This window comes from Stylophora pistillata, chromosome 3 (assembly GCF_964205215.1).
Source record: "Stylophora pistillata chromosome 3, jaStyPist1.2, whole genome shotgun sequence".
Taxonomy (NCBI): Eukaryota; Metazoa; Cnidaria; class Anthozoa; order Scleractinia; family Pocilloporidae; genus Stylophora; species Stylophora pistillata.
This window is the reverse complement of record NC_142521.1, coordinates 28307596-28322595: the sequence shown is the minus strand read 5'-3', so window position 1 is coordinate 28322595 and position 15000 is coordinate 28307596. Positions and strand designations below refer to the sequence as shown.

The 15000-nt window shown below is 39.4% G+C and overlaps 2 protein-coding genes and 1 non-coding gene across 5 annotated transcripts in view; 1 reads left to right on the top strand and 2 right to left on the bottom strand.

The window, feature by feature from the left end:
* Positions 1-3365, bottom strand: part of LOC111336210 (uncharacterized) — a 4069-nt gene extending 704 nt beyond the window's left edge. The window contains exons 1-3 of the mRNA XM_022942261.2: positions 2334-3365; positions 644-882; positions 1-95 (exon numbers count right to left, since the gene is read on the bottom strand). The exon at positions 1-95 is cut by the window's left edge and continues 704 nt beyond it. Of these exons, the coding sequence (XP_022797996.2) occupies positions 650-882; positions 2334-3231 (1131 nt within the window). The 5' untranslated portion in view covers positions 3232-3365 and the 3' untranslated portion in view covers positions 1-95; positions 644-649. The remainder of the gene's footprint in view (positions 96-643; positions 883-2333) is intronic.
* Positions 3366-8167: 4802 nt separating this feature from the next.
* LOC111336198 (acyl-coenzyme A synthetase ACSM4, mitochondrial) overlaps positions 8168-15000 on the bottom strand; it is an 18324-nt gene continuing 11491 nt past the window's right edge. For all 3 annotated transcript variants that reach the window (XM_022942247.2, XM_088754888.1, XM_088754887.1), the window contains 9 exons: positions 14491-14612; positions 13583-13940; positions 13181-13264; positions 12860-12961; positions 12236-12287; positions 11751-11826; positions 10831-10927; positions 9600-9719; positions 8168-9162 (listed from right to left, as the gene is read on the bottom strand). In XM_022942247.2, the coding sequence (XP_022797982.2) occupies positions 9085-9162; positions 9600-9719; positions 10831-10927; positions 11751-11826; positions 12236-12287; positions 12860-12961; positions 13181-13264; positions 13583-13940; positions 14491-14612 (1089 nt within the window). In that variant the 3' untranslated portion in view covers positions 8168-9084. The remainder of the gene's footprint in view (positions 9163-9599; positions 9720-10830; positions 10928-11750; positions 11827-12235; positions 12288-12859; positions 12962-13180; positions 13265-13582; positions 13941-14490; positions 14613-15000) is intronic.
* Trnat-ggu (transfer RNA threonine (anticodon GGU)) lies at positions 13409-13481 on the top strand. The gene has a single exon. It is a non-coding gene; the product is annotated as a tRNA-Thr (tRNA).

Sequence of the window (15000 nt, the reverse complement as noted above, 5' to 3'; positions counted from 1 at the left end):
TACAGCCAACATTTACTGTAAATAATTAGAGATGGGTTCTCCATCACTTCATTTCTGGTACACACATGACTAAATTGAGAAGTCTTCTTCGAAACCTAAAATATATGAAAAAGAATATTAGTACTAGTAAGGTCATGCAAGCACAGATATTTACAACAGTTCTTTATCAACCTTTCAATTCAAAGCCACACTGACAGGAAGTCAAACATCTCAGGTTACATTTTACAGCTAAGAAGCATTTGTACTCTTGCATAGCTTGTTGGGTTCTTGGTCAGTGAAAAGGAGCAAAATCATAGCAATTATTGCTCAGAGGTTGTCTAAGTGCATGCCATGGAATAATAGAAAACTGATGGTGTACTTCCACATCCTTGCCATCTATCCCCACCCCCTCCCCCCCCCCCAAAAAAGAAAACCTAGCATGGTTGTAGAAAGGAAAACCACATGTGAGCCAAGCGACAACTTTGAAGAAAGTAAAAGGGAAGGCAATGAGGGAATGTACTGGGTAAGCATGTTTCAGTCATAGACCCTGAATTTCTGGCTAATGTACTTGTATGAGAAGCCTTTTAACTTGTATATGATAAATTCTTATTTTCTCCTTAGAATATTCGCAAGATGCCAATGAACAGAGTCATGAACAGTTTACCTCAGCCTACAGTTCTGGATGCCTGCGTCTTGCATTCATAAAGAAGTTTGCAACTGTCTCTCTCTCAAGCCCAAGTTCTTCTGCAAGGGCATTCTGCATCTCTTTTGAAGGCTTCTTAGTTTCTTTAAAGATTGCAAAAAGTGCTCTTTTCTGAGAATCTGTAAAGTACAGCCTTGTCTTCTTTTTGGGTGGGCCACTCTCTTCTTCCCTCCTGGCTTTAGCATCAAGTTCTAGAGCCGCTGCAAAGACATAGGCAGAAAGTTTAACCTCTCCTTATACTATTAAACTATCATTTAGTCAGTGATTAAGAGAATAAACAAACTTGTCACAGTTCTTCACTTATATTTTGCCTATACACAACACAAAATTCCCCCAAATAGCTGACTAGGTTTCTTAAGTACAGTGTGTAGTAGCTAAAAGGGAGAATACCAGATAAAATCTTGGGATTTTTCACCCTTTCAATCCCATAATCTCATCAGCAATTCTTTCCCTCTCTTCTATACAATTCTTATGATGCTACTCAAAATAAAAACAGTTACAGAGTACATGTCCCGTAAATTGTTTTAAGTGACCAATTTTGGTATAAGTAGTAGCTTTGCATTTGGTTGGTTGAGATACATGTAGCAGCACAAGTTTTCTTGACCAATCACAGAACAAAGTAAAGAAAAACCAAAGCAGTCCAGGATCATTTTTGATACTCAATTAACTCTTTAACTCCCAGAAGGGATTAACCTGTAACTTCTCCCTATAATATCCATACATGATACAGCAAACAGGTCATGAGAATACTCAAACTTACCAAGTAGAAATAATTTGGATATATCAACAAAGTTGAAATGGTAAATTGGCCACCATAACAATTACAAAAGCTGACATTTTGAACATTAGCCCTTTGTAGGAGCGAAGCGTTAGCCCTTTGCTCCGACAAAGGGCTAACACTCGAAACGTCAGCTTTTGTAATCATTACAGTGGCCAAATTACCATTTCAACTTTGTTATTATATCCAAATTATTTGTTTCCCCCACCGACGCAGCCCCAAACAGTTTCTTTAGAAACTATCAGCTTTTATCAGGTAGAAGTTGTTCCCTTGCCTGTACACCGAATTCTCATAACCAATTTACAAGGAAATGTTTAGCAGCCAGAGGGGAGAATTCATAATCAGATCAGTTAAAGTTGGAAGATAATTTGATCTAAATTTACCTTCTGATACAGTATTCAGTTTCCCTTTTTCATTCCTAAAAATCGTTCCCACGTTCACAGTGCACTTCTTACCCTTGGTTTACACTGGGCAGTCACGTGGACTAAATAATCATTGTGACAGCACTTCCAATCAACTTTGGAGTAGATGGGGTTTCTTTGATTGGTCACATCTACCAAAAGTGTAGAACTGCTTGTCATTTAGGAGGGCAGTAACCCCTTGAACTCATGTCAAGAGTCATGACTTTGTATCATGTAAAGTATCAGGGGTTTTCACTTGAAATACATACCGCCAATAAAATGGACAATACTCAACAGACCCCTTTTTGTTGCAACAGTCAACTTGTATTGATACTTTTCAAAGCATTTCACAAAAGTAGGGAAATGGTATGTATTGGAAGATAATTTGATCTAAATTTACCTTCTGATACAGTATTCAGTTTCCCTTTTTCATTCCTAAAAATCGTTCCCACGTTCACAGTGCACTTCTTACCTTCTGCCCTTAGTTGTGGAATTCTTTTCACTTCTGGTAAATCGAGCCATTCTTTCATTTTTCGGAATATTTCTCTGCCTCCTCGCAATTCATTCCAAGGTTTCGGTTTTCGTAAGACATCGCTCAATGTCCCTTGAGAGCGATTCAAAACCTTTCGTGCAAAAACAGCTTGAGGGATAGAATACTTTTTAAGTTCATTTGTGAGTGCTTCGGCAATTTTTTTTGTATCAAGATTTTCAAACCTGCTCAAATCGAACTCTTCAGACAAGGATGCGTCGGCAGAAGAATCTAATGACTTTTGTTGGGCGTTTTTGCGGGTGATGCCTAATTCTGTCGAAGAACTGTCGGAATTCTGATTTTCACTTCGAAAATGAGTTCTAACGCGAGAGTCTTCGAATGTTTCATTGTTTGTAGAGCTGTCATCTTGTATCCGAGATGCGCTAGCGATTAATTCGTTTATTTGTTCCAAAGCAACTTGTTCCATGACGACAATTCCGCGGGCTGAGTCCAGCGAAATCCCTTCGGAAACTACAGTGGTCGAAATAATTGTATCAGTCACATTGGGGCTTGTACCATTTTCGTTGCCATTACCCATATCACTGTCCAAGTTAGCAAAATCGTCACTCTTTGAATCCTTCGAGTTACGTTTTCCATTCAAATTCATTTCGGTCGCCGTGTTAGAAGTTTCGTTGTACATGTAGGGTGAATTCAGAGGAGTTTTCCTCTGCTGGCCTAATACTTCTGGTTGTAAAGTTTCAACATTTGTGGAAGTGTTGACTTCTTCAGATGCTCCGAGCGCTAAAGGATCCAATTCATCAACATCAGAATCATTCGGAGTATCGACCAAATTTGAAAGCGAAGATATCGAGTTTGAAGCACGAATTTCATCGGAGCTCATACCAGACAGTCACTAAGTGAACATTCTTCCTAACTGTCGGAATATTTCAAGCACACTGTTGCTTCAGAAACAACACTGTCAAAGAAAACAGCAACACATTATTAGTAACGGTGTCGCCGCCATATACAAGCATCAACACTGTACTTAGCGACCACCCCTTGTTATTCGGCCGCTCGCGAGGATTGCTCGCGAGTCTCTGAGTTTTTATTACTATTATTAGTATTATTATTATTATTATTAATTATTTCGTTGCAGGAGAAAAATGAAAGATGACATCACCTTTCCTCGTCGCCCGTCTGTGTTCAGTCAGTCTTGTTGTGAGGTTTCTGCCAGTCTCACCGATGTAGGAGGCTTGGCAGTCGGAACAATTGATCTTATAAATCGTTCCCTGTCTGTTCCTCGGTTCGTCTTTGTCTTTAACGTTGGTTAGTAACTGACGTAGTGTGGTGATGGGTTTGTGGGCGACGAGAACAAATACCTTCACCGTGTTTTTACGAAGAACAACTACAACAACGACTTCATCCGACGAAACACTCACCGACCCACTACCACTACCGAAACAAACGACACCGCAACCCCTACGACTCCAGCAACCATACCGTACATAAAAGGCATGTCTGAAAACATCTCGCGCATCTTACTACCCTTCAATGTCCGCGTCGCCCACAAACCCATCACCACACTGCGTCGAAACGTCAGTCACTACCACCGACAGCAGTCCTTCTCAGGACTACACTCACCCGGACGATCAGACTACACCTTCACATGTTACCTCCGGGTTCAAACCATTTACTGCAAAATAAGCCAAGGCCCTAATTTTGTTCCCTGGGGGACGCCTGAGGAGACAGATTCCCACTCTGATACATATCCTTCACCAAGTTTGATTCGCTGCCGATCTGTTTGACAAAAAGTCATTTATCCAATTTACTGCACTTTGGCACGTCTAACATACATAATGTCCTTATAAGAATGCTATCGTCAATTAATCAAAAGCTTTACGGTCATCGAACAAGACAGTTCTTATAGTAGTACTGTTCTCGTCGGTGCCCTTAAATCAATCATGAAGCATGTCCAACAAAGCAAGCGTGGTTGACGACTTTGGTACGGTACAGGTTTGATGTAATCAGCTAGAATGAAATCTTCAGCTACTTTAGAGGGACATTGCGTGAGTGAGATGGGTCTAAGATCTTTCTTTAAGATCGCCACAGGCTTTTTCTTTGGAAGGGGTATGACATCAGCAAATTTCCAGGATCGAGGTAAACGTTGCCCCCTAAACGATGCATTAAGAATTCTGTATACCGGAAAGGCAATGAGGTCAGCGTATTCTCGTAGAAGCCAATTAGGAATCCTGTCTGGGCCAACCGATTTAGAGGGATTAAGATTTGATAGGACTTTCCATACACGTTCCTCCGATACTTCCAGGAACTCGGGAAGTCTTTTTCCAGGGGAAGGTAATCAATGGAGCAAGACAGAAGATACTTTTCAAGAGGCTGGAGGAATTCTTTATTTATAGAGTTCGCCAGATCTTGTGTGGATGAATTCTCAACTTCTTTGACGCTCATGTGATTAAGGAGATCACCTTTCATCTCAGAAAAGCTACATGTATCTACTTTAAAAATACAATTACAGAGATAAGTAAATATAGAATACTTCATGGAAAGTCCGCGCGTACGGTGTTTACACACGAGTTGTGGCGTATCAGAAATCAAACAAGTGAGCGAAGCGAACGAGTGAGATTTCTGATACAAAACAACGAGTGTGTAAACACCCTACAAAGCACTTTCCATGTGGTATGATGTTTGTTATATACATACTGAGATTGAACACCCTCCTTAAATTATGACAAGCTTTATTTAAACAAATGTGGTCAAACAACAATCACTGAAAGAAAGCAGCTTCATAAAAAGGGAAAGAGCTCAAATAGAATCCAAAAGTTATGAATCGTGGATAACGAAACGCATTTCGCTCATGGCTTTCACCGAGACAGGAAATTTCAATATTAACGATGGAAGAAATGCGAATAAAAACTATTTGCAAAGCGATGGCTTGTGCGTTGTACGAAACCGCGCCAACCAGCCTTGAATGAAAACTTCAACTTGTCGTACGGTTCACACGTGAAAAAACATGATACGCGGCTCCTCATTGGACGTATCGCTTTTCTCACATGTGGGAAAAGCGATACGCGACATTTGATTGGTTTACATCGGTTTGCGAACGAAAATTTACTCTGCGGCTTTTCAGTGTGTAAATGTAGGTTTTATTATGAAGGATTTTACTTTGAAATGTTGAGTGCCTCATAAATTTAGTTTTTGTCTGGCACACATTGCAGGTTGCATAGAAATCAAATCCTCGGAGAGGTGAGTATCTTACAATTCATGCACAACATCATTGAACAATCAACTCAGACCTACAAGCTCGCTGCATTTATTCTTATATTCATAGAGTAATTGTACTGCAAGGTAATGAAGTTTACCTCCAATATCTTCACCGTTACAACCTAGCAATATCAATAATGTTGTAAACGGCAAACAGCTGAATGACTTTCACGCCCATTATGGGAATCACTTTCTCTTGAATATGATCAATGCAGTGTAAATATTATTGTAAGCATTAGTATGAATGTGAACTCATACACCTACATTGTTGAAGGCATAACTGATGTTTTCCTGGTCTTCTCCTTTGCACATAGTTCCGACTCTGAGTCGATACAATGATATGTTCCTGATGTTATTTTGCGGTAAGGTAAGCAGATATCTGCATGTAGTAATTTTAATAACTATGCTGGTTATTACGTTTCCCAGCTCATTTCTGTTAATCTAAGATGTTACCTCCTTGTTACTTATCTGCAAAAAATGCTGTTGGGCAATGCAAACAACCAACATACCCAGACTCTGCCAAAAGATGCAGATTTCAGGAAGGAAAAACAAAGAGAGACGTCAGAACAAATGGTGGCAGCCATTGCAGAAACGTTGACTTCGAATTCTCGCCTCGGAATACTAGGCTTCGTGGCTTCGCCTGGGCAATAGTTAAATAAAAGCGAGTCGTCTAATTTCGCTGCAAGCGGCGACCTAGAGATAAAATCAGTGTTTGTAAACATAGTTTACTCCGCCATTTTGAATTCTCAGGTGGGTTACCGCTGTACACCCGTTCCCCGTTCCCCGTTCCCCGTTCCCCGTTACTAATTTTAGTAACATCCCTTAATAGAGGTGAATATTTCAGTGATTAAGTGGAAACAAATTCGGGACTTTAGCAACCGACCGCTTTATACAGGGTGACCGCCTAAGCACCTTAACGATAAATGAAGCCTAAAGTTAACTTTCGATCCCCTTGGGAAACGTTAGCCACCAATTTGAGTTACTGGTCTCAGGATCTTCTTGCCAATAGCTCCATACAGGAAAGAGGAAAATTAAAGCTTCGTTGCCAACTGGCCGAACAGCCAGTTGTTGTTGTTTCGAATTTTTTTTTTCGCGTGTGCTGCACTTGCTGCATGTTGTGCCTTTGTGGCTAAAACTGCATACAGCCTACAACTTGCACTCCTGCAAATGACTGACTTGCATAACTGCTGTAACTAAATTCATTTTTTATCACATAAATCGACTGCTGCGGGGCCAACTAGGTCTCCCTAGATCAGATCCTAATCCATCACAGGTTACTCCCGGCCTTTGCATTTCACAAGGCTTTCTTGAAAATTGGCCGGCTCAGTGTACCGCCTTCTGCACTTTTGCAGAGAGCGTCATTACCGGAAGAACGTGCCAGCTAGGGTAGAGGCCCGGGAACCTCTCGTTTGGGAGATAATCGCGCCTGCTATAGGGCTCTCGCCCCGTCGACACCAATAAAATGAAGACTCTGAAGTAGCTTTTGAGTGGTGTGTTGAATTTCCTTCCAAGTCCTAGACTAAACAAATGTATACCATGTTACCGTGCGTCTGTTCCGTAACAGGTCACAGATGACGTCGAAATGTGAAAAAAACAAAACCGTGGCACACGAAGTGCAGTCGCGTGTGTCACGAATATGCTTACAACATTTTGAGAACCTTTGATGAATACGTATTAGCTGGCTCCAAACCAAAAATATTTAGGCAATCAATGAAAGTACTTATTGATTTTCATCTTCGACCTGTTTGCCATGTATCTGTAAATTTACAATTTGATGTCTAGAGCATGTTTACGATGAAACCTGTGGAGCTTCAAAGACTTGCCAAAGCCTTCTGCACTGAAAGCATGTTGAAAAAAAAAAAACGGTGGCTATCATAACATTCCTCATATTCAACCTGATATGACCACCTCCGCAAAACATGCTCACTTTCAGCATTAGTGTGAAGCTAGTTAAGCTGTGTTCATAATAAGATTATCATTTTTAAATCAATCGTTGATCATTGTCCCGAGACAGTAAAATACCCTCCGAAACATGTTAGGTAGAGAAAAAATAAATAAAATTCCTTACGTTGTTTTTACCTTATCTCTTTAAATCTTCGACACACACAAACACACAAAAGCATGACATATGGAGCAATAAACCTTCAAAAGTAAAAGATATTAAGATATATTGTTCATGTGTACCTCTTAAGAAATACACTCTTAATTTTCAGTTTGTAATGATCATTGACATAACGTGGAACAAAAAGTTTCTATGGTGCCCAGTGAAAGTGAAACTAGTTTGTTTCACTTGTTTTGAAAATGCGTCAGTCATGCTGATAGCTTATTCAACTACCTAAAACTCTCCACGCCTCTTCGTTATTCTCGTTCCTCAGTCAAGTCAATTTTTCTAATTGGTGGATCATATTGCTATCTACCTGGCAGATGTTACAATATTAACGAATCTATTTGTGTTTGCAATTTTAGTCATCAACAGACTGTTTAACATTATTAAAGATAGTTTAATTAATACAAGTTAAGTTACAAGTTGCAACAAATTGAATTCAGTTTGACTTCAACAATTTAAGTAATAAAGAGAATGGCCTTTTATTTCAAATAAACAAGAAAGAGAATCCTTTACAAACATAGGAACATACAGCTCACTTTTCAGCAAGTAATCCATCCAATGAAATGGAAAAAATATTCAAACGTTTTAAAATACTGCTTTGTTCTTCATTTATCTCTTTATTGAACCCTATGGCGACTACATATTAGCTGGTTTCAAACCAAGTACCTCTAAGCAAGGAAGGGAAGAACTTGATAACTGTCAGCATTGACAACTTCGCTTGGTGCGATCAACATCATGCGTTAAGAGAATACTGTCCAGCAGAGAGGGTTAAAGCTTACTGAGTGTAGAAAAAGTAAGATTTTAAAAAAATTTGAGGGAAGAAAAAAGAAAATCTCACAACACAAGGATTTTCTCTAAGTCACGCATTCAAATACGACCCTGTCCAACAGGGCTTAATTCAATAGCTCGGACCTGAGAGGAGAGTAACGAACGTAAGCAGCTCCGCTTCTAAGTTTGATTAAATCACTACATCAATTATACTTGAGAATCACTTTCACTTTCATAGAGGAGCATGGAAAAGAAAAACGCTCAAAAACAGAACATCATTGCCAGCAAACCACATTAAGGTTGTAAAACGCATGAATATACGATTATGGAGGTCACGTGATAGGCGCTTGTCGAAAGAGTTCATGAAGTGACAATTTCACTTAGCAAAGAAAAATTGAAAGAAAATTTTAGTCGGCAGCAAATAGTTATTTGTCACATCTTCCTACTGAATACTCGGCTGCGCTGCCTCCTTGGAATATCATATAGGTATACTAGTGTGTAAAGCAATACACTAATAAAAATATTTCTCGTGATGCAGAGTCACAGTCCTAATTAAGGTCCCATCTCACTTAGGTTTGCAACGATTTTTCCTTGGATAGTTTTTCACCAATCAGCCAATTGCAGCCTTCGTCTGTCAACCTTGCCTGTAGCAGTCTTTGGAAGATCATCAACGAATTTCATCTGTAAAATTGGAGAAAATGTATATTTTGGTTTGTTATGCACACATCTAATAAATACATTGCGGAGAATACATTCCTCATTGATATTTTAGATAAGACGAACTTCACGACAGGTAAAATCATTCTTTATGTTTGGCACCGACATTTAGCATGTCTAATTTCTTTGAGACGTCACCATGACTACAAAGGAAGAAAAGGAGGTTACTGACGAGTTATTTTCCTCTTTCCTTAAATACCCCTTCCAAAAGTTAAAATTTTCTTTGTTTTTATCGTAATGTATCAAATATACGAACAATATGTTGATACAATGTCATAATTTCAACTCTTATACATGTAATGTTTCATTTTGTACATAAAAAAAAGTTTTAAGATTTCCATTTCATATTCATATTTTCTATTTCTCTAATTAAACATGTAGGATAAAATTATAGATACAACCTCCTCTGGACACATCCAGGATCCACTATTATGTGTCACATGATGTTGTAGCGTTTTGATCAAATGGTCTTGGTTTTCATTTTGGAAGCCACTTGATAACACAACGAAAGCTTTCATGATCTAAATCAAACGTAAACAGATTTTATTACCGACAATCAGCCACGATTCGATACCCTTGTGTGATTCCTTTGTCCCACTTCACTTGTGAATGTAACAGATTTTCTACACTGAGGGTGAACCCAAAAGACATATTATTTGCCAGTTTTGGGACAAAAAGTTTTCTCAAGAACGAGAACGAGATACGTGTCAGGGAACATCGCTACGTGTTAGGGGAATGGTTAAGGGTTTCATGTCACTTACCCAAGAAACTTGCTTGTGCAACTGCACTGAGGCTTAGCCTCAGTGACCCTCCCCAAGATTAAGTTGACAGAAAGCACTAGTAAAATCTTAGTGTGCCGCGTGGCATTGAGGCAAGAACTTTTCAAAAGGTGAAACCCTTCCGAGCCAATGAATCTTAATGCACATTATGAAGTCCCTTAACGGCCCAGATTTTGGACAGGACTTTTGTTACATCTTGGCCCCTGATAGACCCGTATGGCATTAGTTTCTCAAACACTGTTGTGTATGTTAATCACCGGAAGCCTATCCCCAGCGCTCTATGCGCCACACAGTTCTGTGTAAAGTGTCCCTTGTGGTGTTATTGTTTGATACATGTATAATTTCATCGACGGCGCCCTGTACCACTAGCGAAACCCCTGGACGTTGGTTGTGTTTACCAGTTTTTCTGTTTGTCGCATCGTAAAGAAACTGAGAGGATCTGCTATGTTAGAGGTTAGCAAGCAAGGTTATACAACTGTGAACCTAGGTTACTTGTGTAAATCTTAACTAAGGAAAGATTCTTGTGGGGTTCTTGTTTATGCATTATAGAATTTGATGTTTCTATTGTTTTATAGTTTCAAACTCTAAATTTTACATGACAATTTTGGACTTTCCATTGGCGCAAGATTCACAACTGCAAATGTTTTTGTCACCTTGGTGGTTATCTCTAAACTAGCCGCTATACTATTATGTCCGTCTTTCTCGCATAGGCTAATTCATCGCCTCCTTGTGGTTATACGCTCCTTTCGGGACTCGAGGATCGAGATTCTAAGCTATTCTTGATGCTTGCTCCTTGCTACCATCGCGATACACCTCTCCAGCCTTATCCCGCCTGAGTAGTCATACGAAATACCTGTCTATGAAGATGAGAGATGCTGACCACAACGCAATTCAAAACAGCCGGATGTTCTTTAAGACAGTTTTCTACATCACCGGGGATAATGTTGCATCTGAAATACAGATTTAACTGGTCAACAAAGAAAGTAAAACAGATACGCTTGCATGCCTACATAGGATGAAGGCTCAAAATGCAAGTTGCCTGGAAGCAAACAGCACTGTGACTATGAAGCAGTACACATTTGAGTTATGTATGCGAGTGCTGAAGAATAATTGTTAAACGTGTCACAGGTCACGAACGACCTACAAAGCGGCCAAAATCAAATCTGAGGAAATTAAAGTAACACTGATTCAGTCATTGAGGTCAAGCTGCACTGATGGCAACAATACCTGATAATTAAACATCAAACATTTTGAAAGAGATGAAACGTTTACACAGGCTTTACTTTCCCGATCAGCGATACAACTGGAAACAGAACTAAGAAAGCGAATTTGGCATCGATCTCGCCACTAAGCGCGATTCCCTACCTTCATTAAATGGTAACTTTTCGATGCAAATTGCTGTAACAGTACATGTTTGTGACGTTTGTGTGTATGAAGAAAAAATTTAAGAATTAGATCGCAAATATCATAATACATCTTTGATGTTCAATTGCTACAACTATGCAGCTACAACTAAAGACGAGGGTTGCAGGACGTGTGGTTGTAGACAGTGCAGTAGATAACAAATTATGATGATAAATTGTCAAATGTGACTGGTTGGTATTGGAAATGCTGGTAAAGCAAGGATACCCAGTAATAATCAATTTCCAATACCACACAGAAAGGAAGCTGCGAAGCACACACAACTGATTTGAAGTGAAGACACGAAGGCTATTTCTATGGTTAAATGGAGTACAGAAAACTTAAGGTTAAATCTCTAAATCATGTTCCTACCCGTCGATAATGAAAACGTCGTCAGTTCTTCCAACGATCCAGAAATAACCGTCTTTGTCCATTCGGCCCAAATCACCTTTCGACAAAAATATATGACCATTTTGCAAAGTATACTATAATCTAAAACAAAATCAAAAATAAAGAAATTCCAAGAATCATAATTAGTTTTTAGTAGATATCAGGTAAGAGTAAATTGAATCCGAGTTTGATCATAAAATGTCGAAATACTTTGTCGATATTTCTTGTTAAACAAACTTATGCAAACTCTGGCATCCACATTTCCTGACAGTCGTATTCCCAAACAAATCAAATACTAGATATGCAAAGAATATCACGTCATAGCCACAACTATACAACCGTTCACTTTTTTAACAAAAAGTTGTGACTGTTTTCCAAAAATCTCTCGGAGCATTCGTCAAATCCCTATTATTTCCAGATGGAAAAACCCAGCTTTCTTTAAATCCCTTAAGTTCCGTTGTTCATACCAGTGATGAAGAAATCTCCACAGAAACATGACTCAGTCTTCTCTGGATTATCCTGCAAAAAAACATTATCCTTTATCAAGTTAATATCGCAAGTTAAAATTGATGTTCATGTGACTTACAACGCGGAGATAAAACCTTTCAAAAACTATTCTACTACGTTTGAAATTATAAATAAGAGACACATAAAATCACGTAGTCTCTCAGAAGCCTCTGAGCTGATTGGATGCCAGGGACAAATCTCTTGAAGTACATTTCCCTTCAACATATTACAAGAAAAAATCCGTAAATTAATAGAAGAAGAAGAAGAAGAAGAAAACTTTATTCAAGTATCAATGTATTTAGCTTTACAAGTATAAAAACTAATTGGGGACACTACTTATATACTAAAGAAGTTTAAAGATAAATACACTAGTTATTTAAACGTTCAGAGTTAAATTTCAATATCCTATTAAAAGTTTATAGTCAAGGTCTAATTGGACGAAACTCTTAGGCGAGTTGCAATTTTGAGAACGTACAAGGTAACTAAGGGAGGATAAATCCTGTTGCCCCTTATTCTACACGTTTCAAGTGGCGTGGATGTTGTAACGTCGAGTTGTGTGGGGTGTTGCGTAAGGACTGACTTACCACATAACGAGTGAACATTCCCACCGGGCAATAAGGCTGCACACGAACAACAACTCTGCCTTGTGTACCTGGAGGTACTTCATTATATTCATCATCGACAATCTGAAACCCAATTACATCAAGAAAAATTAGATAGAGACAGAGACAGAAAAAGACAGACAGACACACACGCACACAGGGAGAGAGAGGGGGAGAGAGGGAGGGAGAGAAAGAGAAAGAGGGCTGTGTGCTGTAGCTTGTCCTCAAGATGGTAGACATATAAGGCTTAATCTAATCAGTCCAATTCTTAGCAGAATATGTCATTTATCTTTAAGAACTTACCAGCATATCGATTCCTGCAAGAGGTTTTCCGACTGAATCGAGACGAGAATCATCACCAGGTTCTCTTGGAAAAGTCATGGTGTTCTGAATAAAGAAATACAGTTTCACTGTCTACAAAAATTAACTGTCTGTTCTCTTTATTGCTTAAATGAGTACCAGCCGGCTACTTTATCAGCAAAATCACTTCACGGGTTTGTTACGAACCAAAATAATGACCAGCTCTTAGTTGGCTTGTTAGCTCAGTTGGTAGAGCACTGCACCGGTATTGCAGAGGTCATGGGTTCAAATCCCGTACAAACCTGAATCAGGTCTTATTTTCACTACTGCTTAAGTAGTGTTTATTACCGCGAGGATCACTTTCGTATTCTTTGATTGAACTGTGTTTATCTACAAGATGCGTACCATTTCCGTTTGACCATAGTAGTTCCAAAGTTCTATCCCTGTTTCCTCTTTCCATCTGCGGATCATATGCTTGTTCGCTGGTTCTCCAGCCACGAAACAGCGTTTTAATTTCGGGAAGGTAAGGCTTTTGAGATCCCCTTCGTCTAAGGCTTTCATGTAAAGTGAAGAGCTAAATTGTGCGTCAGTAATTGGATACTTCTGAAGGGTCTCCAGTGCTTCACGGGCGGTCGGAAATGCAGCGTAATGAACAAACGTGCCAGCGCCAACAGACCAGGTCGAGAAGAAACTGTTGATAGAGAGAACTGGCCAACCAGTTGGGGAAGCAGTCCAGATTAAGTCAGATTCCATGAAGAAAGATCTGAAACAAGATGAAATGACAGTTCAGGCCCGATTTAGACTGGTAAACCTTCTAAACAAAAACTAATTGCAAAAGGTATATTACCATAGAGATAACAGGACGGTCAGGTTTTCAAAATGTTCCGCACTGAAGGGACATTCATGTTTTGAGAAGACCTTCGCATTCATCTTAGAGTACCAAAAACAGGATTCATAACAACCAGGGTGTCTGCATGCAACTAAGATGCATGTACTACGGACGATAAAATGTTCTTCAAAGTGAGTCGCAGCAGTTTGCTACTCCATCGGTAAAAGTGTACGATTAGGCTGCCTGCGTATTCTACTAGTATGCGACAGGTATTCTCCTGCACAGGTATCACTGTGATCGATGTTTGAAATTATTTTCAGAATTGCTTTACTTCCTTGAGGGTGTATTTTCTCATACTTACATACTTATTTTCTTTTTACCATGGTTACAAAAAGTTTGGAGAAACACTACTATTGGCTAGTGACAAATCACCTTCATTTTCATCCATATCACTTTATTAGTAATTTACCACCTCCAAACGTACTTTTTCATTCCACCACTACCCAGGCCTGTGCTTGCTTGTGAATGTTCCACCATCTTAGAATTCCCGGTTGTTCCACTGGTGTGGTATATGTTGACAGGAGCAGAGCTTTGAGACTTCACAGACTAATAAAGAAAGAAAGGTAGCTTATCTCTAGGGATTCCGCTAGTTTTCTTTGAAAGTTCTTAGTTACCATCGATGCCCCATGTTAGAGAGAGGGGCGCTTTTAAAGTGAATTCTCTTGTCTAGGAGCAAACACAGCGACGCAGCCTAGGCTTGAATTCAGACTTCTTTACCCGAGGTTCAAGTACATACTATTTATCAGGTTGGTGCGCCTCCCAGCATCAATTTTAAGTGAGAAGTGGAAGAGTAGGGATAAACCAGAACACTCCGTCAAGTATTACCAGTCCCTTGTTGAAAAAGTATCTGTAGCTTGGTTGCCCCTCAGAGCGAAATCATTACGTAGGGCACTATTTTAGTTCTGAGGTTTCCGGGTGGATGTAGAAGTGAGAT